The sequence below is a fragment of the Ictalurus furcatus genome, chromosome 28 (assembly GCF_023375685.1).
Source record: "Ictalurus furcatus strain D&B chromosome 28, Billie_1.0, whole genome shotgun sequence".
Lineage (NCBI taxonomy): Eukaryota > Metazoa > Chordata > Actinopteri > Siluriformes > Ictaluridae > Ictalurus > Ictalurus furcatus.
Genome location: NC_071282.1, coordinates 12,970,654 through 12,994,641, shown reverse-complemented (window position 1 = coordinate 12,994,641; position 23,988 = coordinate 12,970,654). Strand labels below are relative to the sequence as shown.

General features: G+C 40.0%; 1 protein-coding gene across 9 annotated transcripts in view; it reads left to right on the top strand.

Moving 5' to 3' along the window:
- The window catches only part of mtmr4 (myotubularin related protein 4), a 69,796-nt gene that overhangs the window by 28,719 nt on the left and 17,089 nt on the right, over positions 1-23,988 (top strand). For all 9 annotated transcript variants that reach the window (XM_053617693.1, XM_053617696.1, XM_053617692.1 and 6 more), the window contains 2 exons: positions 9,927-10,016; positions 19,860-19,976. In XM_053617693.1, coding sequence (XP_053473668.1) covers positions 9,927-10,016; positions 19,860-19,976 — 207 coding nt within the window. The remainder of the gene's footprint in view (positions 1-9,926; positions 10,017-19,859; positions 19,977-23,988) is intronic.

The window sequence follows — 23,988 nt, the reverse complement described above, 5'->3', positions numbered from 1 at the left end:
GGAGTGGATGGAAAGAATAGAGGAGAGAGAGTGAAACTGTATGCAGAGAGATTTAAGGAGGAGAAACGTTTCAGTCTCTGAAGTGTAGAACTCTTCATTTCTGGTAGTTGATAGGTGCTGATTAAACAGCGAGGAGTTATGGCTTCTGCCTAAAGCTATTAAGTGCTCATTCATGTCTCTCTAGTAAAAACTGAAAATGTTTTAACATGATTTGATGAATCATACTGATTTTTATTTTAATTAACAAAAAAGTGAACATTAGGCAAGAAAACGGCACCTAATCAGAACGTCGTTTAAATCCGGTGTAGTACACTGTTAAAATAAGGTTTCCTTCCAAGTTTGCAGCCTGTTTTCACGCACACACTTTCTTTCACACGTTCGACAGAGGAAAACCTGTGAAACGTTCAGCATGTGGAAAAAACAGCCTGCGAAGTATAAGAAGAAAACGAACACGTGTCTTATTTCTGTCTCAGCTCTGTTTATGCGGTAGAAAATCCCGTTAAAGCCAAGTTCAGTCAGGGGGGGTTTGTGTGTGTGTGTGTGTGTGTCATTGGAATTCAGGAATCCCGATTCAGTAAATAGTTAGTTTGGATGCAGGTTTGAGAGCTTCCTGTCTGTGAAATAATGAATTAATGTGTGTAGTTTAAAGCTGATCATGACAGCTGATGCAGCACTTTCAGTACAGCTGTGAGAATATGCTTGTAGTGTGGAAGTGACTATTCATTACACTCGGTGTTCAGAGGCAAGTCTCCTCCACATCGTGTGTACTTTGAGTCTACCATCAAGTAGGGTCTAGAAGGGCATCACAGTCCTGAGCTGATTATAGAGGGGGAAAAAAATAAAAATTCTTAAAGGAAAACGCCGTGCTGAGACACATTAGATATGTTTATATTGGAATATTTGTGATGCCCTTAGCGGTTCTGGTGGTTGCTGCTGTATTTTCGGTATTCCTGTGAGAAAGTATGGTGACGTCACAGAGGGTCGTTGTTTGAACACCACTGTAACTGTGCTAGCAATTGTTTTTTGTTTTTTGGGGGGTTTTTTTGTGGGGGGTTTAGGAGCGAACTTCTTCTCACTCGCCATTTTCCAGTGGTGTCACATTTAATGAGAAATCCAACGTAGAAATGGTGGAGACTGCAAACACTGAGCTCCAAAGTTGCAGAATTCAGTGCAGCTGTATGCTGCAGGGTTGCGCAGAGACACGGCATGTCTAGTTAGTGACGAACACGATGATGAGCACTATGGTGTTGATGGTATCAAGGTGAAAGTTGAAGCTTTGGAAGTTGATCTATTTGTGCAGAGTGTACAAATTAGGAGGCAAGAGAGCTGGACAGACTGAAGGACTAAAGCGCTGCTGCATCACTCTCTTTAGGTAGAGATGAAGCAAATGTTAAATTCAACTAGCACCGTTATCAGCAGGTAGTCGGATGTCATTGTGGGTCATGCAGGAAAGCGTTGTCAGAATGTCGATGAAAGGCGTTTGAATTAAATGTTTAATAAGATGTAGCTGTACCATGTAGTGTTTAGGAAAACCTTAATATTTATTAATGACGCTCACTCTGATAAGGTTCAATCTTATATTTCTCTATTACACACACACACACACACTTATTACCTTTTTAGTTTTTTCTATTTCTCACACTTGTTTTCCTCGATTTATCTGTCATGCATGTCTCTGAATCTTCCTCGATTGATTATTCCCCCCCCCCCCCCCCCCCCCCTTTCATCTGTGTATATCTGGGGCAGTGTAAGAAAGTGTGTCTGGATGAGTTGTACACTTTAATACTCTCTATTTCTCCCTGGGTGTAATTTGGTCTTTTCTTGTTTGAAGTGAATAATCTCCTCTCGTTTTGCTCTCACAGTCCCTCTCGGAGCTCATGCATAATCACACACCCATGCGGAGTGGTTATAAACCAGACTTCAGTAATACGACACTTGCGCTTCCCCGAAACACGGCACGACTCGCCACGTCATCATCGGTCCACAGAGAACCTGTAAAGGAGGAATGATGGATACATAGCAGGAGGAGAAAGATGGTGGTGGATAGCTCATTTGATGGAGTAACATGCTGAATATCCATGGTAGACTTCCGAGAGGCTGGTATTAAACCTCACGTACTCTTTTTGGAGATGTATTGCTTCTGTCTGGAGCAAGACAGTCTCCCAGAATACCAGATGAGCGCTGCAGGTGTTCTAGCATCCATCTCTTTCTTGTCTTTTTCCTTTATTCACTTCATGAATAAGTAGAAACGCACTACTTTCCACTATGACGCCAGCACAAATGGTGTATCGTCAACAGCAAATGATTTGTTAAACGCTTTTCATTTTAAGATTGCTCAATTTCCTAATTTAAGGTAATTTGTTGCAGTTGATTTTATTCCTCTACCCTTACTGCTTGTTTGTTTGCCGTTATGTAATTTGGTGCTCGTGCCAGATAAGCCTCTCACCTTTGAGCACCCTTTGTGCATTTGAGCAATGCTCTTGACGTAAACACGCTCATTTGTATCTACAAGCCCTGCACGTCAGACTCATGAGCCACGTTCCACGGAGTCCAATGTCAATGACAAAATCTATTCAGTAGACCAATAACACATCAGTGATCTGAAAAGTATGTTCGGAGTCCAAAAAAACTGAACATGTATCACCTGTAAAACGGATGAACAGACTGCAGTTTAAACCCCTATTTTAAACTTGTGGAGCTGACCTGAACTTAATTGGGATTGTACATAAAATCTTTTGCTAATATCATTCAGATATTCAGTTTCGCCAGCAGCTGAGTTGATGGCTCTATTTTGCCGCCTAGTAGAATAACAACCTAGCGCTTTGTCAAACCTTTCAGTTCAGTTATGGTCTACATGGCAGTTTTAATTTTCAACACACAGGTTCTGCATTCATTTGGTGGGATGGATTGTAAGCTTGAGATCCTGCAGACTGTGTGTTTGAAACCCTGCTGTGCTGTACATGACCATTTTAAATGCAGTTTAACAGCTTAATCGGTCCGTACAGGAGTTCAGAGTGTGTGTTTTTTGTTGTTGTTGTTGTTGTTGTTGTTGTGTGGCGGGGTTTTTTTTTTTTTTTTTTTTTTTTTTTTTTTTTTTTTTTTTTTTAAATTGATCATTCTTTATGGTTGTTGTGACCAAAAATGCTTGATTTTGCTGAGATTTTATTTTTTTATTTGTGAAATATTTATTGTTTTTTGTTTTTGTTTTTTTGTGAAAAACTACTTGAATTGGTGAAATTGCAATTGCACAAAATAGTTTTGCAAGGTTTTTCCAGTTTTTGTTGGAAAATGAGACCTTGTAGGGCTTTGGCTGAATACGTGTCGTAATGTCATGTGACGCATCTTGGCTCAAATCTGTGGAAAATCTGCAATAATTTAGAAAAATTTCAAGCTCTGACTAATTGCGGAGTTTGCTTGATTTTGCGTTAATTTCAGCGTTCGCAAAATCGCGTAATCCTGGAGGGACTGTTTAATACAAGGCTACTCAATTCCTGTCCTGAAGATTGGACTTTACAGATTTGTGTTTTTCTAACTCTCCTAATAAATTAGGTTAATTAATTACCGAGTGAATCTGGTGTCTCTGAGCACATAAATGGATTTTTGATTTGCGTCTTTTGGAGTTCAACCTAATCTTCTATCTGCTGCATGTGTAGCTTGTGTGTGATTACTACATGCATTAATTTTGACACTTTTGGGTTGTGTGTTTTGTTTTTTTTTTTGTTTGTTTGTTTGTTTTTTTTAATCTGTACTGGGAAGAAAACCTAAAACAAAATTGCTGCTTACTTGAATCTTGATTACAAGGAAGTCTAAAAGTAGATGCTGAATTCTGTCAGTATACATTTTATGTAGAACACTTCACTGAATCCTGCAGGCAGAATTGTTTTAAATGCATATAATAATGAATTGTTGGTCACAGACAAAAATCCTACATTGTAAAAGAATTCTTTGGTTGCAAGTTGAGATCGGTGGTCTTCGGATACATAATGTGGTGTCTGATTTAAAGACTGCTGACATCAAAGTTCTGGCAGTGTCTAAAAGCCAAAAGGACGGCATAGATTTATGCAAAACTCTCAGTACAGCTACAAATGTTTTTGACGGTGGTGAAATGTAAAGGAAATGTGCTAACAGTCAGAAAAATATCTTTATTACTTACACTTTAAAGCGTTTTTGTTTATGGGTCCCCATGTCCAGATCGTCCTAATTGATGACTTGAGTAGAACATAACTGTTTAATCTCAGGTCTTACATTTACGGATCATCCTTGTATAATTTGACATGGAGGACACGTTATGATATAGTCTGTAATCAACTTCAGCCAATAGTTTATTTGGATCATCTTGTTCAGTGTAATGAGTGATAGTCTTGAGACTGCTCCCGTATTCATTTAACACGACTGCAGGCTGATCAGGCTTTTATGGGGAGTATGCTGCTTCAAAAGAAATTTTTCCATGCACTCTTGAGACGGTCCATTTTGCTAATCGAACGCTTGAGCTTCTGCCACATCTGCCCTCGTGGCCTCATGCCAAGTGTAAATGGAAAGATTGGAATTCCATTCATCAGTTTAATGGATCCTTGTGAAAGAGGTGGGATGTTTATCAGAAAGAGAAAAGGGAAGAAATGGGGAGAGAGAGAGCACAAGTGATGTTAGTAATGCGAGAAATGGAGACAATGTCTCCCAAATGGCTTTACAGCAAGAGGAGTGAACAATCATTGTCCCTGAGGTGTCATCTGACTAACCAAGCCAGTTTGGCTTTTACGGGAATGAACATCCAGCAGAGGTATTGGCCCAATCTCAGGGAGTTGGTCCTGGGCAATTTGGCATGTCCTGTCATTTTTCCGGGTTGGTTCCGTTCTGTTAGACCTGCCAAATGCACTCGACACAGCCACTAATTGGTCCTTCACTCTTTACTTGATTTTCGTTTCTTCTTCATTTAACACACTGTCCCCCCCCACTCGCTTTGTCTCTTTGGAGTCTTCTTTCGAGCACCAGACTAATAAGGATTTATAGTGTAGAATTAACATACCAATGGGCTTGTGTGTAGTGGCAAATTACCTACACATGCTAACTTGGAGTGCTTATTGATGCTCTTACATGGTATCAGTGGTGTCGTGTGATTTGAATCAAACTGAAGCTTGTCTTTATTATGCAATTGCCTCATTTTGGCTTCTACTCTTCTTATCTCTATCCACGAGCTAATTTACTTGCATGAAGTGCCATCCTTCTAATCCAATGCTGAGATGGATTCGTCAGGCTATCTCCCACATTCCTGGTGGGGGGCAGGAAATGTGGGAGATAGACGGACACCTCCAGCCTCACACATCCAGAGTTGGGGGTTCAATTCCCACCTCTGCCCTGTGTGTGCATTGAGTTTGCATGTTCTCCCCATGCTTCGGGGTTTCCTCCGGGTACTCTGATTTCCTCCCCCAGTCCGAAAACATGCATTGTAGGTTGGCATCTCTAAATTGTCCAAATAGGTGTGTGTGATTGTGCCCTGTGATGGGTTGGCACCCACTCCAGGCTCCCCACAACCCTGAGTTGCGGTACAGAAAATGGATGGATGGCTTGATGAATACCTTTCATAGCTAAAATCCAAAACCAGCATCTAATTCAGCATGCTTTATAGAAGCCTGGCAGGTTTTCTGGTCTTGACCTCATCCCTGCTTGTCACTCGGTTGGTCTAGCACAGACATACATGTCAAATGCTCAGAGAGAAGTGCTTTGGTGACACTTCGGTGTCACTTGGTGGACTTTTGGACAATTTGGTGACATGGCTTAGATCCCGATTTATACTTTTGTAAAAATAAATAAATAAATAAATAAATGGGCTTCCTGTACCATTGGAGTCTTCACGTTCCGATGGGATGGATAACAGTAGTTTGAAAGTTAGAAATCAATGCATTTGATGTACAGATAAGATCCTCCCACTAATCTTGGAGACTATGAAGTGTTTTTATTCATTTCGGATGTTTTGCCGAATCAGATTTTTCTTTTTTTTTCACATACATGATGCTGTTCTTGTTTCTTTTTTTCCGTTAAATCACAGTGTAGCACTGATAACCTGTGGAAAATCACTCAAATATGGCTACTTATGTGTTTGGTCAACTATAACCATTAAGCTTTGATTGATTGATATCGTATTTGTATTTGTGCTGAAAGGTCAGTATTGCTATTGACTTGTACTTGAACCGCTGCACAATCTGTGACTCTCACGTAATATCTGTCTAACACTACCATGAGCTCAGCAGGTAATGTCTGGCACGTCTGGCTAAACAGAGGGCTGGGTGTTGCCATGCCGTCTCCAGGCTGTCGGCGCACTGGCACTGATGGATGATGGGAGTTCAGTACCCGCCTTGGAGACTGTGCTAATGTAGGATGAGTTTTGCGGGGGAGTAGGTGAAGGAGACATTTCTGCAAGTGGGTTAACTTGCACTTGTTGGGCAATATCGGTGTTATTTCTGGAAATGTGATGCTGTTCATAGCCAATCATAGCAGGTTTAGAAGCAGAAACATTTTCTACTGGTTAAGTACAATGCTGTTCTTACAAACGAATTACAAACTGCTTGCTGCAATTTTTGGTTTAATGTAATATATAAGCACTCACAATTACAGGTGGCTCTTATGTATATACAAACATAGATAATAAAGCAAACCTATTTCTATAGATGTGGTCAGAATTTGACCATGTGAAGGGTTTCTCCAGCTGCCACACATTTATTGCAGTATTCTTTTCACATCTCTGGCCTCTAGGTTAACTCAGGCCAGTGTTTTGATAAGGCGAGGACCCGTGTTGGGTAATGCAGGAAATGTTGAGTCATTGTTTGTCCTTATTTTTAGTGGCAGAGTTGCCTCTTGGCCATTCTGCGGTATTACCCGCTAAAGCGCAGAACTTATGAAAAGCAGTTTAATATTGTATAATCTTGATGACCTCATTTGCAATGTAGCTTAATGAAATGACTAGACAGACTAGGAGAATAACCATAGCTCTGTAGTGACTGGTTTTAATTAGAGTTGAAGTTACAGAGGTTCTCGGAGGCCTTTGGAAGGTCACGCTCTCCTCTACTCTCTCCTCTCTTCAGTATGTCCTCTGTCCTGCCATCTGGATTGCTGTCTGTGTCTCTGTCTGTCTCTCTCACATCTGTTGTTTGGGTGAGCTTGGTAAGGAAGGATGTGAATTATTCTAGCTGTGTGTCTTTTAAAGAGGGTTTCTATGTTGGATGGTTCATTCCCCGTCAGATGTGAAGTGAATTGGATAACAGGATGTTTTTGGGAAGTCTTCTTGATTTGTCTCATCTTTCCTTGCACTAATGAAGGCAAATGCACAAGCTGGCTCAAAGTCAGCAAGCTAGGCTTTAGAAATTATTATATAATAGGCATTTGTACTTACTGACTGTCAGTTGACTGCAGCACAGCATTTTGTTTAGTGCAAACTATAAGACTTTATCCGAGGTTTCCAAGTCATAGGTTAATTTTAAGGCTTGCTGGCTACCACCCAAGCTCAGCAACTACTGGCTACATCAACTGTTGTTGAGTGTCAATATTTTAAAGCAAGTTTGATATTCATAGCAATGAGTCATATATTGTAAGCTCCTCCTCTGAGGCTAGTTGCCAGAACAGCGATGAGCAATAGCCAGTGAGCATCAGAGAGGAAATGAGATTCATCTGCGGTCACGTGCAGCAGATCCCTGAATCCAGTTCGATCATCCATTTATCTGTATGGCAGGATGAGGGCAAAATGTAACCGCAATAATATTGCATTTATAAGAAATTATTTACAAATTATAAAATAAAACGTACATGACATGGTTCCGGTTGGTCCACAGTATAAATTGTTTTGGACCGTACTTCTGGTTCTCTTTGCAGAACAGACTATCCTTGCTGCCTGCATCAAAGAACTGATTGCAAGGGATTGCCAGTCTTGTAGTGTAAGCAGATCAGTGATTCTGAGATTTGGAAAGTTAAGTCTGCTTAAGCTGTTCAACAACTAACTGCTTTACATACAGAAAAATTTTCCTGTTTGTCCCTGGTCGAGTGTGTCTGCGTTTCTGTCCCCAAAATGACCCACGTATGATTGCTCCTGCATATTATCATCCAAGCACCTGCTAATGTTCAGTCTGACCTTTAACTTTTTAAGTTGGCATACCCGAGTGTGAGGTGGACTCGGATCAAGAGCATATTCTGGTCACGTCTCACCAGTGAGTCCAGATTGGTGTTATGTTTGTGTCTGGCTGCCTCATTAGGTTACATTTTGCAATGTGGAGATACTTCATCAGCTTTTGGCGTACGTTCCATTTTATACTTAGAACTGATAGATCAACAAGTTGCGTGGGATTTCTTGCATACTTGCACGTAGCAAACTAATACAAAACAAGTACAAAAGTGTTTTAACAGCATCTAACTATATCTGTTTATTTATTTAGAATGAATTCATGAAACCAAAGAAGTTTTGTGCATCTGTAAAGTTGTAACAGTGTGCTGTATATGTATATATGGGTTTATCATGCAAGACATCTGGCACGTCTTTCAGCTGCTCCTCAGTGCAGAGAACACAGGACTCGGCGCCTGGCCCATTTAACTTTTTATGCCAGTTCTTTAAACAAGTCCATCACTAATTGTTTAAGTGCACTGGTCATCAACCCTCTTCTTGAGATCAACCTTCCTGCATGTTTCATTTCCTACTAAAAATCTAAAACAATTGTTTGAGTTGATCAAGAACTTCTCAAGGTATTGATTAGATGGTCAGGTGGGCACGATTATGGTTGGAGTCTTCAGGAAGGTAGTCTTCAGGAACAGGGTTGGTGACCACTGTCCTAAAGATGTAGATCTTTTAACTTTAAAGCACTGTCTGGGTTTATAGTAGAGTCATTTCCAGTGGCAAGCTCAGGGCTTTCACCTCACCCTGTGATTGCTCAAGGTCCTTCTCAGTCAATGTTTAATCTGCTACGTGATTGTTGGGACCTTGTTGGTTGCAATTACAGATTAAGACTTGACTTGAAATGACGTTTTACATTAGACCAGAAAGAAACTTTCTGGGAATCTGTATTGGTAAACTCCTGATTGATTGATTTTTTTTAATCTGTTTTTTATTTTTTTAATGTATGTGCATGTACAAGCACATAACCCGCTTCCAAACACTTGGCTTAGCATGGTAACTAATTCTCTCATGTTAGCACTTGTGTTAATCTTCAGAACAGTAGAGATATTGCCTAGTATCTGCTGAAGCTTTAGTTTAAAAGTGCATGATATGGACGAGAATAGTGATTTTGCGCAAACATAATTATAAACTCTGGTAATTTTGCACTTCATGCAAATGTAGCCGATCAAGTTGGTGTCTCATGTCTGCTTCTTAATACTACACAGGAGTTACAAGGCTAATGTGCTCAGCAAGTAATGGGAAGGCTAGTTCACCCAAAAATGACTTAACTTTAGGCTCATAGTGCTGAGGAAAAAATTTAAGATATTATACAACAGTAAACGCATCTTGCCTGATCAGATAGATTTGCAAAAAGGGATAATTATGTGTGTGTGTGAGATATATATATATATATATATATATATATATATATATATATATATATATATATATATATATATATATATATATATATATATATATATATATATATATATATATATATATATATATACACACACACACACACACACATTATTATCCCTTTTTGCAAATCTATCTGATCAGGCAAGATGCGTTTACTGTTGAATATATATATATATATATTAGCTGAATTAATCCTTTAAATATTTGTCTCCATGAGTTTGACCAGAACACAAATGTTGTTCATTTGCATATTACAGGGTTTTACTTCTGTATACGTCTTTAGGCACAATTATTATGCTGAATAGTATCATTTTTTGTGTATGTGCATGCTTTCTGTAACACAGTGTGTGTGATTACTGTTGTGTTGCAGGGTGAGGAGGGGCCTCCCAGTTTGGAGTACATCCAGGCCAAGGACCTGTTCCCCCAGAAAGAGCTGGTCAAAGAAGATGACAGTCTACAGGTCAGCTGTTTTCTTTTTTCTTTTTTTTTTTTGTCACATGATGCACCAAAATTTAAATTTCTTGCCCCAAAATTAAGGATACTCTGGAATAAAAAAAACTGAACCAAAAAACCCCGACAGACACTGTGTCTGCGCTAGCAGGGACTTTGTTTTTGCTTCTGGATATTCTTCCTATTGAGTCTGTTGCTATGTGGTGTATCAAATCCTTACTGGAGTGGTCCTTGAGCATTGGACCACCACTTGATACTTGGCATGATCAAGCGATTTGTAAATCACCGTCTGATGTCACTCGTAGAAAGCGTGAACTGTTTCCATCTGCCGGTCAAACTGTTTGAGAGCAGAGGTTTTTTAAATTACTTTCTAATTTTCATTAACATTAGTTACAAATTATTTGCAAAGTGTTAGATTTGACACTTCCTTGTATACCTATTTAATCTCTCTCTCTCTCTCTCTCTCTCTCTCTCTCTCTCTCGGTTAGAATATTCCATTAATTTGGGGGTCCAAACACAAAGCAAGAGTTTTCCTTATTAGGGGGCCAAGCACGTAGTGGATTGAGTGGTGCTTTGGCCCCGAAGATCACCACTTGCTCTATATTTTCTTTTCTCCTATCATTTCAGAAAGCTCTTGTGCTATGATTTAGGTATTTTGGGGGTGTGACTTCAGAGGGAACACTAAACTAAGGGCTATATTTAGTCACTGCTTACTTCCACCTAAATTGCTGACTGTACCTTTTTAATAGCATAGAAGGAACCATTTTGTTCATTCGTCTACAGAAAGAGCCCAATACAGTACAACTTTAGCCAGCGTTCATGAACACACACATCTCTGTGACTGTCACTTCTCTATTAGCCCTCAGCCCACATTGCTGAAGGCTTACAGCTAGAGCTCAAGCAATTACATGGGCTGGATTAGAAAGCCAACCAGACAGACTGAGAGAGGGAGAAAGGTGAAGAATGGAAGTGGGAGATTGGACTGGAGCTAAAAAAAGGAATGTGTGTGTGTGGGGTAACAAAAAAAAGAGAGAAAAGATAGTCATTTGTAATAGAAGTGCTGGACTTACTCCAAATGGTGATCTCATGGCTTAGCAGGGGAGCTGCAGGACTGTTCATTCCAGAGCAGCTCTATGGAGAACAGCTCACACTTTTCATCTAATGGCCTGATTTTATGCTTTGTAGTCAATGACATGGCAGGAAATCACCAGTTCTCAGGTTTAGCAGGACACAAAAAAGGCATGATGCGTACCCCAAGCATTGGCAGCATTATGTAATTATTTTACTTTGTAATTAGTTGTCTTCACAATGAAGAATGATGGGTGGTGGCGTTCACACTTTTTTTGAGAACCCAAATTCGTTTGTTACGTTTAGTCAACTGTGAAAGTTGTTTTTGAGCCCAGTTTTTGGGAAATGGACTTCTGCTTCACCTGAAAACAGCAGTCTGAGGTTTTGGGGTAAAAGACCTCCACTTACAGGACTGAGTATATGAAGCAAAGAACGCGTTTAAAGAAGAGTGATTACGCCTCAGATATGCTGAGGATTTTTGTGTACATGTAATTAGAAATCCTTCACCTGAACTATTTATCCAAGACCAGCAAAAGTAAACCAGCAAGAATTATTTAATGTGATCAGTGGATTATAACAATAAAGGGATATATTCTGCCTTGTGAAGATTTCACGCACAGATGTGACTTATGAAAGTTGTCTTTCTGTAAAACCTGAACTGGTGATACCCGTTCCACCAAACAAGGCCAGGATGAATCATTGTTTCTGACTCAAGTATTTGGGTCACATGTAAAGGCACACAGTCTCAGTAGTATTAGATTCACTCATTTCACTGCGTCGGTGATGAGAACTGTGAAGCACTGAGAAATTTAATTCTGGATCAAACTTTGTGCATCACATCCAGTGCTTTGTATGTTGGTCCAAGTGTCCAAGAACACATTTCTGCAGCACTACAGCTCTGTCCTTTGGTTCAGATTAGGCCTTACGGCTCAGTTTAGAAGCTTGCTTCTATAAAACTTAAAACCCAAAATACAAGGTGACGCAAAAGTCTCCATACAAAGGGGAAAATTACCACTTGTTAGCAAAATGTCCTTCCAAAAATTTTCATGCTCAGTTTATGATTTTTAGTTTATCTATCTATCTATCTATCTATCTATCTATTTTAAAATCTTTTTCAGATTTCGGCCTTTAATTTCCACTTGGGGGATCAATAAAGTGGGCGCACGGTGGTTTAGTGGTTAGCATGTTCGCCTCACACCTCCAGGGTCCGGGGCCATGTGTGTGCGGAGTTTGCATGTTCTCCCCGTGTTGCGGGGGTTTCCTCCGGGTACTCCTGTTTCCTCCCCCAGTCCAAAGACATGCATGGTAGGCTGATTGGCGTGTCTAAAGTGTCCATAGTGTATGAATGGGTGTGTGAGTGTGTATGTGATTGTGCCCTGTGATGGACTGGCACCCTGTCCAGGGTGTACCCCGCCTTGTGCCCGATGCTCCCTGGGATAGGCTCCAGGTTCCCCTGTGACCCTGAAAAGGAGTAAGCGGTAGAAGATGGATGGATGGATGGATCAATAAAGTATTTTTCTATCTCTATCTAAGAATGCCTTTGACAAAAGAACGTTTTGAAATCGTTCTCTTGGCTGGATTGACAAGCTTTAACAGGAAACGTGGCGAGTGCATCACGCACGACACTGTTAACAAATTCAAAAAGACCGGAAGTGTTGGGGACCGACCAAGAAGTGGATGTCCACGAGCATCCACTGACGAAGGCACAACCGACGTGGTGCTGCAAACACAGTCCCCTGTGTATGGACACTTTTGGTTCATGTAGTTGGTTCAAATCACTTTACAGTCGAACTTCGCTAGCGTTCACTTAGAACTAGACCAGGATTGCCTCGTTCATTCACACTCACTGCAAATACGGTTTCGGTTTGGTCGAGGAAGCGGTTGTATGTGTGGCACTTTTTATTTATGACATTTCTTTTTGTTAAATAGCATTATCTCTGTCACACTGCCAGTGCCAGGAGCAGTAGGAACTTTCTGACCCTGTGTACCCTTCTCCAAGCTTCCCTGCCCAGTTTTACTCAGCAGTAGCTGTCTGTCTGTCAGGCTTACTGTCTTTCCTGCTGTCTAATTAGACACTACTAGGCTTTGATACTTGCAGTGAGGAGGAGCAAACAGCTACAGGAAAACCTGCATGAAAGCGTGAGGAGAATGTTTTATTGTAATTAATTTTTGTCTTATTGCTGTTTCTCTGGTGGTTACTTGATTCAGAATGTTATACAGAACATTAAATAATACTTTATGAATTTTTTTAATGCCCCCCCCATGCGTGCTCTCTTGTGCGGCATGAGCGTCTGTCGTTCGAGTCTTTGTCCCTCCATAGCCATATTTCTGCCTCCGGACCTCACCTGATCCCTTTGAAGCTTTTCTGATTTCAAGGCTGCTCCTGTTCGGCTGCAGCTCCATGAAAAATGAATGCGCTTTTCCGCAGATTGCTTTGGCCATCAGGGAGGCTGCTGCAATTCCGTAAACATGACAGCAGAAGAGATGTGAATATGGTCTCTATTTTCAGTTTGCTTTATAAGATGAAAGTCCTCGAGAACGTCTTCCTCATACTTCATTATTCTTATGAAATGGTGGCCGTGGTTGTGCTAGTCTTATTTTGTCTTGTTTTAGAGTGCACCCATGTGCCTACTGGGGATATATATATATATATATATATATATATATATATATATATATATATATATATATATATATATATATATATATATATATAATTTATTTTTTTTTTTTATGTGCTCTAACCGTGTGTGTGCAAAACGGGCCATGAACATCTTCTTCCGTGCACGAATCCGAGCGTTTCAGCTCCCACTGTTCCACTCACGAGCGGCAGCAATTAGCCGTGACTGACGCCGTGTTTATGGGTCGATTTTTAGTTTTCCTACTTCTGCTAGATTAATTGCAGTTCCAGTAATTGCAGTTTATGTATTATGATCATCACTCTGATCTATTTAAGAAAACAGAACAGCATTATACTTCCAATTTGATAAGAAGGAAAAGATTTCAAAAATATGAATCATAGTTTCACTTAATAGCCTTGATTTTGTTTTGCTCTTATTTTGAGAAATGAGGTTTACATGAAAGTCCGTCAAGATTTCTGTAGCTGTGTGAGTGTTGTTCAAGGCAGAAGTGTTTCGTGTGGTGTTTTACTGTTGCTATGTGTGCTGTGGAGTCTGTTATCATTATTAAATGTCCTTTCTCTGTGATGGTCATGACGTGTGTGTACACCTCTGTCCTTGTGTCATTGTGTGTCTTTCCGTGTGTGTGTGTGTGTGTGTGTGTGTGTGTGTGTGTGTGTGTGTGTGTGTGTGTGTGTGTTTTGTCTGTCTTTGTGTGTTTGTCTCATTGTGTCCGACTTCCTTGTGTGTCCAACTTTGTGTGTGTGTGACCGTCTCAGCTTGGTGAATATGCTGAAGCTTTATGGCGGTTAGTCATCTTTGTTCCTCTCCAATATTGAGGTCTTGCTCATCCAGTGCCCTTTGTTTTGGCACCTTTGCATCCATCTGTCTCTGATAGGTACACACACACTTTCTTTCTCTCTCCCCCCTCAGGTCAGGTGTTTAGGGAGAGAGTTGAACATGGAGGAGCTGATGAATAACAGATGGGGGAGATGAGTTGCATTTGGCTGAGTGTGGCACTATAGCCTGACTCACTGAGTGGAAATCTTTCTGTTTTTAAATCCACTGAGGATGCTGAGATTAAATAAAACCTCCAGCATCATTTTCACCCGTCTCTATTCACCGTATCTGTAACATATGGACTAAGCACACAGACATTAATAATAATTGACTTCGCCATCACCTGCCTCCTTAGATTAACCTAGTCAATCCGTACACGGTCCATCAGCACGCTTTGAGTGGTTTTAGATGTACCTTTCTTCAGCTGTGTTTGATACAGCAGGTGTGTTTCTCATTGCCAGCGAGGCGCACATTGAAGAGCTATAAATCATTAATCAGGGTTGCCAGATTTCATGGGTTGCTGATGTACGGACATTATTCACTCCATAATGCTATAATCATTGTTTACATATTTATTCCAAATAAGATCTTGTTGGATGTGGCTTTTTTTTTTTTTTTTTTTTTTTAATTATCACAATAAAAAATGTGGTCTTGCAACCCTATCATTAACATTCATGTCTACCACTGAAAATGTTCATAGAGTGAGAACGGGGCAGTGTCGTAGCTGCCCCAGTGTGCCTCTATTAGTGCTTGTTGCAGTTCTCATTTTTGGTCATTAGATGCAGGGCAACATCTAGAAAGGCAGCCAAATAAATGGGAACATCTGTTTGTTTATTTATATATATACACACGCGCACACACACACACGCACACACACACACAATTTCTACATTCTACATACAACAATTTCTACATCTTTGACCACTCAAAATATGTAAGTAGTATTTCAACAGAATTTAACATTTATGGAGTTGTTGTACATCTCTTCATAATGTCCTCATTCACAACACCAATCAGCCATAACATTAAAACCACCGACACCTGAAGTTAATATCATTGGTTCTCATTACATTTTCACCTGTGGATAGTATGTATAAGGCAGCAAGTGAACCTTGGATCCTGGCATTCATGTGGATGTTATTTTGACATGTACCACCTACCTAAACATTGTTGCAGACCAAGCACACCCCTTCATGGCAAGTGTTCCTTAATGGCAGTGACCTCTTTTAACAGGATAATGTGTCCTGCTAAACTGCACAAATTGTTGGGAAAAATTTGAGGCACATGACGCAGAGTTCAAGGTCTCCAAATTCCCCAAATCTGATCGAGCATCTGTAGGATGTGCCGGACAAACAAGTCCTATCCATGGAAGCACCACCTGCCTCTATGGTTGATGAGCCACCATTGTACTTAATTGAAAACTGAGCTACATAAGAGTGTGTGTAAAGCTGGTAAAACTTGTAAGGGTTTTGTGGATTCTGAGTCATTTTATCCTCTAAATAAAATGACTCATCTTAAAGCTATTTTGGCTTTAAAGTAACTAAGGAGCTAAATCTTTTTTTACTCTGTACAGACCTTTTGTTGTTTTCTCTCCATTTAAATGGCTTCTTCTAACATTTTTTGCATTGTATGTGGGTGCGTGCATATGTATTTTAGTCCAGCGCTTATCTGAATGTTCCATCATGAGGTGTGTTTCTGTCCTGTTATCAGTGAATGAAAGGGAACCATCACTGAAGCATATGTCTGCTAAAGAAAAACACTCGGCAGATTATCAGTTAAACGTTGGCACGTTCACATTTTGGCTTTTTGTTAGCACACAAATTTCCTGTGCATTTTAAACACTGGCATTCATCTTACTCACCTCCAAAGATGCATACACCCAACAGTAATGAAACCATTAGAATGCCTTCTCTACCAACGTCATTGTTGTATGAAATCGCTTTTTCGAAAATAATACTCAATACTCCGTCTGTCTGAGGCCCCCCCCCAATTTTTTTGTACAGTCAGCACATGTAATAGCTAATGGACCATTTTAGGAGAAAAGACATTGCACACCATCACGGCAACAGTGAAATTCTACCTCACAGACTCGCACACTTACTGCAGCATAAATACACTTGAGAGGCAGGAGGACATTTTGTAAATGCGGAGATGAAGCAGGTTCTGTGATACTGCAGCACCATAGGGGTGGAGATGGAAGTAATGTTATAGACTGGTTAAACACACTTTTCTACCAGATCACACAGTGTGGTAAATTACAGTTGTTTGATCAAATTCCCACCAAGTACAGTGGGGAAAATCCCAGAAAGTTCTCTTTGGTCAGCTGCTGCACCTAAACCAAATGCAGAATAAAAGGTGCATTGAAACTTAAAGCTAATTTATTGTTGCTACAGTTAAACTAGCAGTAACAGGATGCAGGAAAAGATGCTGCGACCGCACAACTTTTAGGGAACTTTAATGTAACTTTAACGGATACCACCATATGATGAGAAACTAACACGGGTACTTGACCTGGATACAGGTAAGTAACTGTACCGAGTATGTGTTTTTTGGTACTCGTCGATACCAATACTGATGCTGGTACTGAAATGAATAACCCACTGTTTAACTAATCAAAAGCATGAGGGAATGTTTTATTTAGCACTGTTTATAATGGCTGCTGTTAGCAATGAACAACTCATGTTTAACATGCTATGTTTATGTTTAAGAGTGTGAGTGCAGCCAACTTAACCATTATAAACATGAATACTGACTGGGGTATAATTATCATCAGATGAAGTTTAATTGTTTAATGCGGGAGGGTGTGGTTTAAAATGATTAACGCCCTATATAAGGTGTACATAATTATTAGGCAGCTTCTCTACCTCAGGAAAATGGGGCAAAAAAGGGATTTAACTTTGACTGAAAAGTCAAAAATTGTAAAATGCCTGTGATATGCAGAGGGATGCAGCACAGTGCAGATTATAAAACTATTGAGGCATGACCACCAGACAATCAAACGCTTTATGAATACACAACCGAGGTGAAAAAACATGGAGAAGAAAAATGCGCGAGTTGACTGTAAAAGACTTACCAGGAACTCATTAGCCTCCAGTGCCACCGTATTTCAGAACTGCAGCGTTCCAGGAATGTCCAGAAGTACAAGATGTCAAGTGCTCAGAGACATGGCTACGGTAAGGATGGTTGAAACATGACCACCACTGAGTAAGACTCATAAGCTTGAAGTGTCATGACTGGGCCAGGAAATACCGGAAGACCAATTTCTCAAAGGTTTTGTGAACCAATGAAACGAGAGTGACTCTAGATGGATGGGATGCGTGGGCCTGTGGGTGGATCACTAATGGGCACGGAGTACCAGCTCATGCCAGGGACCAGCAAGGTGGAGGAGGGGTACTGCTGTGTTCTGGTATCTTTAATGATAAGCTAGTTGGACCTTTTTCAGGTTGAAGACTAACTGAAAATCAACTCTCTAACCTACTTCAGGTTTCTAGAAAACACTTTCTTCAAACAGTGGTACAGAAAGAAGTCAGCAACATTCAAGAAGACCATGATCTTTATGCAGGGCAATGTTCCATCACATGCATCAAGGTACACCACTGCTTGGCTAGCCAGCAAATGCATCAGAGGTGACTGAATGATGACCTGGCCCCCTTCCTCATCTGATTTAAACCCTGTTGAGACCTTGTAGGCCGTTCTCAAGTGAGATTTACAGTGAGGGAAGATGGTTCACCTCTTTTGAACTGTATTTGGGAGGCTGTGGTGAACAGATGAAGAAGCTGTCAGATTCAATGTATGGATGACTCATGGCAGTTATTGAAAAGAACAGTGGCTATGTCAATCATTGAATACTTTTGAAGAGCCTAAATGGTTTTATGTTGTTTTATGTTAGTTATTTGTTAAATACTACTTTTAAGACTGAAGAATAAATAAGTGGGTGGGGGAGATTTGAAATGTTGTTGCCTAATAACCCTGAGAGAGACAACTTTTTTGTTGTTAAACATTCTATTTAGATGCGAGATAAACATTTAGGATCAACTGAGACCAATAAAAATTTAAGCTGAAAAATACCATTTGCTTAATTATTGCATTCCTAGTCCTGTCCAATGGAAAAACTCTATTCGAGAACTGAAGGGATGTGTACAGTTTCTAACACTTTCCACTGATGCTAAACGTTTCCATGGTAGCGTGACTCCACATTAAATATGGCCAGAGGTGGTTGAAAATTTTAATTTGAACCAATACTGACTAAATGTTTTGCAGACTGTCGGTCTCAAATATTCAGAAGCCCCTGTGTACAGAGCCAGCCGCTCGACACAAGCGCTTCTTTGTTTAATCTGCCTTCTGCTTCTGAGGTAACCCGTTCTGCACACACCGTACTGAAGCACTCCACTGTTCAGGGGGTTTTAAAAGCAGGCCTGGTTTCTTAACACCATGCCAACAGGACCCCATGGGCATAGGCTTGAAATCTGTTTACTCGCAGTCTATGGATGGACGGTGCCATCGGGGCACCAGCCTCACAAACCGCTGACCAGGATGGCATCACATAAGCTGTGAAGTCGAACCAGATCCATTAGACTCGCAGGGAGGTACAAGTTTGCTTTGTAGCACTGGTGTGTAGTGTGAAATGTGTAGTAATAAAGTCTTCAGAGTTTCACAACTTGGACTTGCTGGCTATTAAACATCGTTCTTTCCTTTATAATTGGCCATAGGGTATCCTTGTGGGGTTTTTTTTTTTTTTTTTTTTTTTAAGGATTCATAAAGTGTTAGACTTTGTGTTTGAATTTGTATGTGGGTTTGTTGTTTGAAATACTGCACTTAGTTAGGAGGATAACTGTGGGAATGCAGTAGGCGTTCTTTCCAAGCTGTCGCTGAAATGCACCCCGTTGTGGTATTCTGACCTTTTCTTTTCTCTGTGATTTATAATGGTGAAGATTGGCTTGGTCCTGCATGGTCTAAAAGGGTGACTTCAACCAAGCGCTTTCTGTATCTTGTGTAGGCTTTTCAGTTTTAAGGTTAAAAGGTGTAGTTTTTCATTATGTGCAAGTGTTTCTATACTTATAACCTCATCATTTTAAAAATACCTTAGAAAAGCAGATTTGCAATATTGCCATGCAGTGAGTACGAATCCAGTTCCTTATGAGACTTATAGGTTTATATTGTCTGGCCTGGATGTTGGCTCCTCCCCAGTTGGAGCAGCTGCACCTTTTCTTTAAACTCAAATGGCATATGGAGTTTAAACAGAAGGGGTGGGATTAGACATCAGAATGGGGTTGCAGTTAAAAGTGAAAAATTACAGACTTCCACTTTAATCTGTGTGTGTTTTGCAGGTGCCTTTCCCAGCGCTTCAAGGCGAAGGGGTGGAGTTTCTGGGCCGTGCCGATGATGCAATCATTGCCATCTCGAACTACAGACTGCATATTAAATTCAAAGACTCCATTATCAATGTAAGAGCCTCTCACACACGCACATACATACACACATCACACTGATAGATCAATCATCTGGTGTGTTCGCTGCTTGTAGAGCAGATCTCATCTTTTCTTTTGAGAAAAGAAAATGGCAAGACTTCATTCATTTAGACATGGCACACAGTGAACTATGAACACACATGTTTCCATATCACTTTCAAGTGAAATTTCAATTTAGCCCTACAGTATAAATAAAACTGCAACCATAAGGTAATTGTGCTCACCGTAAGGTCCCTTTCCTCTATACAGCGAGAGCAGTTAAATCAGTATCTGAGCTAAAGTTTACCTTCTCTGTTAATTATTATATGTAATTATACAAGTTTAAATATTTAAACAAGTTATTTATTATTGAACTTGAGCTCTAAACCCAGAGTGTTGCTGATAATTAGTAGATTTTCTCCAAATTCCCAGAAAAAGAAAAGAAAATGAAAGGGTTTTTTTTGTTTTTGTTTTTTAAATGGCCAGAATCTACTAAAATGGCCTAGGGACAGCTCTACTCCTTTAGCCTCATTAAAAATGACAGGATCTACGAATATACATGGAATTTGGAAACGTTCTCCTGTCAAATAGGTAGGTGGCTAGTTAACTGCTATCAAACTATCTGGCTTTTGTCACACATGGAGTCAAGAAGGATTTCAGTATCGGAGTCTCAGTTTGCATCATATTTTCAACCTCTAAGATACACCATAACTACCAAATCTAGACTTATGAATGTGCCGTTATGTCACTGTTAGCTAGCTAGTTTGCCAAGCCGCTTCTGTAGATTAAAAAAAAAAAAAAATGTATGGCCCGGTTTTGAAAATGTTTGTCATCCCTCTCATGGGATATTATAGGGTCACTAGCATAAAGCAGAAGCTGAATTAAGATTAGCGTTTTTTGCTGTATACAAACACTTCTGAATTTACATTTAACAGAGATGTAGTTACTGTATGTATTTAATAAGCCATTTTTCTTTTGAGTCTTATTTTGAAGAGTTTTTATTTTTATAGTTCACGTTTGTGGTACTGAAAATCTTCAAAAATATTACATATAACTTGGATACCTATAACGCTCTGTCTGTAACCAGTCAAGGGAAGCCTTGTCTTTACTTTGCCTAGCCTCTGAGCTGAAAGGTCTTTCATGGCACTCCAGAGGGTAAATGAGGTCATGTTGAGCTCATTCGCTCTGGAACAAATGAACAATCCATGTTTGCCGATAACCAGCTTTGGGGGAAACTATGCAGGCTTTCCTGTTTCCTATAAAGGAGTACCTGTGAATCTAACTTCGGCTTCCACTGCGTTCAGTTTAAGCCGAGACTCGTGTGTCCATTTGTGATGTGATCCCTGCTGTTGTGCCTATATAATAGACCGTAGTAGTTGCTTCATATGGCAGGTTTGACATGCCAGTAACATAATGGAATATTTATAATTTCGATATAATACCTTTCGACGCCAACCATGTTATTTTTGACATAACGGGTGGCCTTGACAAGCGCACCACCGTGGTGGTAGTTTGCCACCCTGGTGGTGGAGTGCTACCTGCGGTAGTGTCACATCACACACAATCTTAATGTTTCTGCTTGAGTAGGCACTGACAAGTAAGAAGTACAACGTTTTGTATACACATGTAATAACAGTTGCTATATTCATTTGTATTTATAGCCTAACATATAGCAGGAGATTTTATATTAATACACAAATTACGTATTCATAATCAAACCTTATGATTTGTAGGCTTGTGGTATACTACACTTAGACTTTAACTCCATCGTTTTATTATCCACTAATTCGCCTTCTCCCCTTGCGTCCGATCACAATACCATACAGCGCCCTCAGGAGGTTTCTCATTCAACAGCACGACACAACAAGGCTGTATTGAGTTGTTTCAATTTTATATTTAGGTTTTTATTCATTTAAGCCTATAAAATTTTATATATACATAATATAAATTTAACTTCTTCCAACACCTCTGGCCCACCACCACCTCTTGCCACAGTGTTTAATGGTTAAAAAATTGCCACTGTCACAGCTTTAGGCATGTTCCTCAAAGAACTTGAAGAAAAGTGGGGGTTGTTTTTGTTTTGGGGGGTTTCCCTTCTTCTCCCCCTCTGCTCATCGCTGTCCCTCCCAGAGGCCAACAGTCAGTTCGATAATCATTAAGTGGCACCAGACCAGTCTGTTCAGTGTCAACATCAAGAGCACAGCCTTTTAAATCCCAGAGTCAGATCAGCTCAAAATTAGCCTGCAGGCAGGTTGTGTCAAGTGGAACTCAGCTGAGTGACAGCATCCTTTTTTGACCCGGCTGGCCACACTGAACTTGGTGTGAGGGGGTGTGAGTGCATTTTGTACTGAACACACTGGATGTTAGGCTTGTGAGATCGTGTCCACTAACTATTGGCAATTGACAATAGTATCGCCTGTGGCGCTGAGGGGGGGGAAATATAAGGGGGCGTGGCCGAATGTACATAATACAAATACCAGAAGCTTGTTAAGTCAGCTGTAGCTGCTAGACACTAGCATTTAGTCTATTTGTTTTTTATTTTTTATTTATTTTTTATTAATTCGCTGTTAACAAAGCCAGGAATGCTGCAAAACAAATTATTCTCTGTATCGAAGCTCATTATAAAATTATGGAAATCAGAAGTGCACGGGAAGTTAGGATGCATCTGAGAAAGAAGTTTTGTTGCGCTGCTCCGAAGCCAGACAACATGTAGTCTATTAAGGTTCACATAAGATCAAAAATAGGAGAAAAGGAAAGGTTACATGGGACGATTCAGTACAAGTTATTTTTGTTGATCTTAAAGCTGCAGACACCACGTTTCCTGACAGACATTTAAATCATCTAATTTGATAGCCATCATGATAGTTGGAATCTGTCTGCAATTCCCGATACCATCATCAATCATCCAAAGTCTTCTGGGTGCACAATTTAATCGTGGAATTATAACTATTACAGATCAGTTCTTACATAGGTAATTAGTGAATTATTTAAGTAAACAAGACAGGATGTGCTGTTCTAGGAAAATAAGAAATTACAGGATGGTGTGATGTGGGCCGACCCCAAAAACCACCCCCAAAACTGGTAATTTTCTTAGAATAGCATGTACCATATTTTATTCCTCTTAAACCACAGCAATCTTCCATTGATTTCAAATGATTTATTAATAATGAGTAATGTCCTACATCATTTGTTTATAGTTACGTTTCTAGTTAGTTCCTGTTGTGACTAACAGCTGTAACGGCTATAAACAGTTGCTGTCTTACCAACGTCTTTTTTTTTTTTCTTGTTAAGCCAGAAAATGCAGCTCATAATGTTTATATTTATAGCAGATGCCCTTTTCCAGAGCGACTTGCATGTATCTCATTTATAAAATTGAGCAGTTGAGGATTAAGGGTCTTGCTCAAGGGCCCAGCAGTGGCAGATTGGCATCGTTGGTAGTTCATCTTAACCACTGAGATACCACTGACCATGTTCCTGTTCATGTTCCCAAGAAGTCCTCTGTCCTGGAAAATGTAAAGAAACTGCATTACCTCTGACTGTTGCAAAGCACTGATATTGGAGACACCTTCCAAAACAATTTAAATAAACATCTTGCAGAAATGCCTCCTTCACACCATCAATAATTACGAGTTTTAGTAATGTACTTGGGTGGCATCTCTGCTGAACAAATCCCTATTGAAGTTGTTTTTCTAGAATGATCTGCCTATATAAACCTTCCAAGACCGCATTACTGAGACCTGTTTATAGAAAATTAATCAACCTCTCTTGATCAATCTGAATCAGGAATTGACCAGCACTGTGACAAAAAAAAAGAATTTATACCCTGGTATGTACTGATACCCCCCCGCCCCCCAAATTTTTTCCCACGTTAATCAAACGCGTCTAGGTATGAGACATACGAGGCTCATAAAAGAGGAAGAATTCTTCTCACCCTTATTTTATGGTTTGTTTACACTCATTCCCACCATTGCATGGTCTTTCCATTTAGTTTTTTGCTTAGTCATTTCTT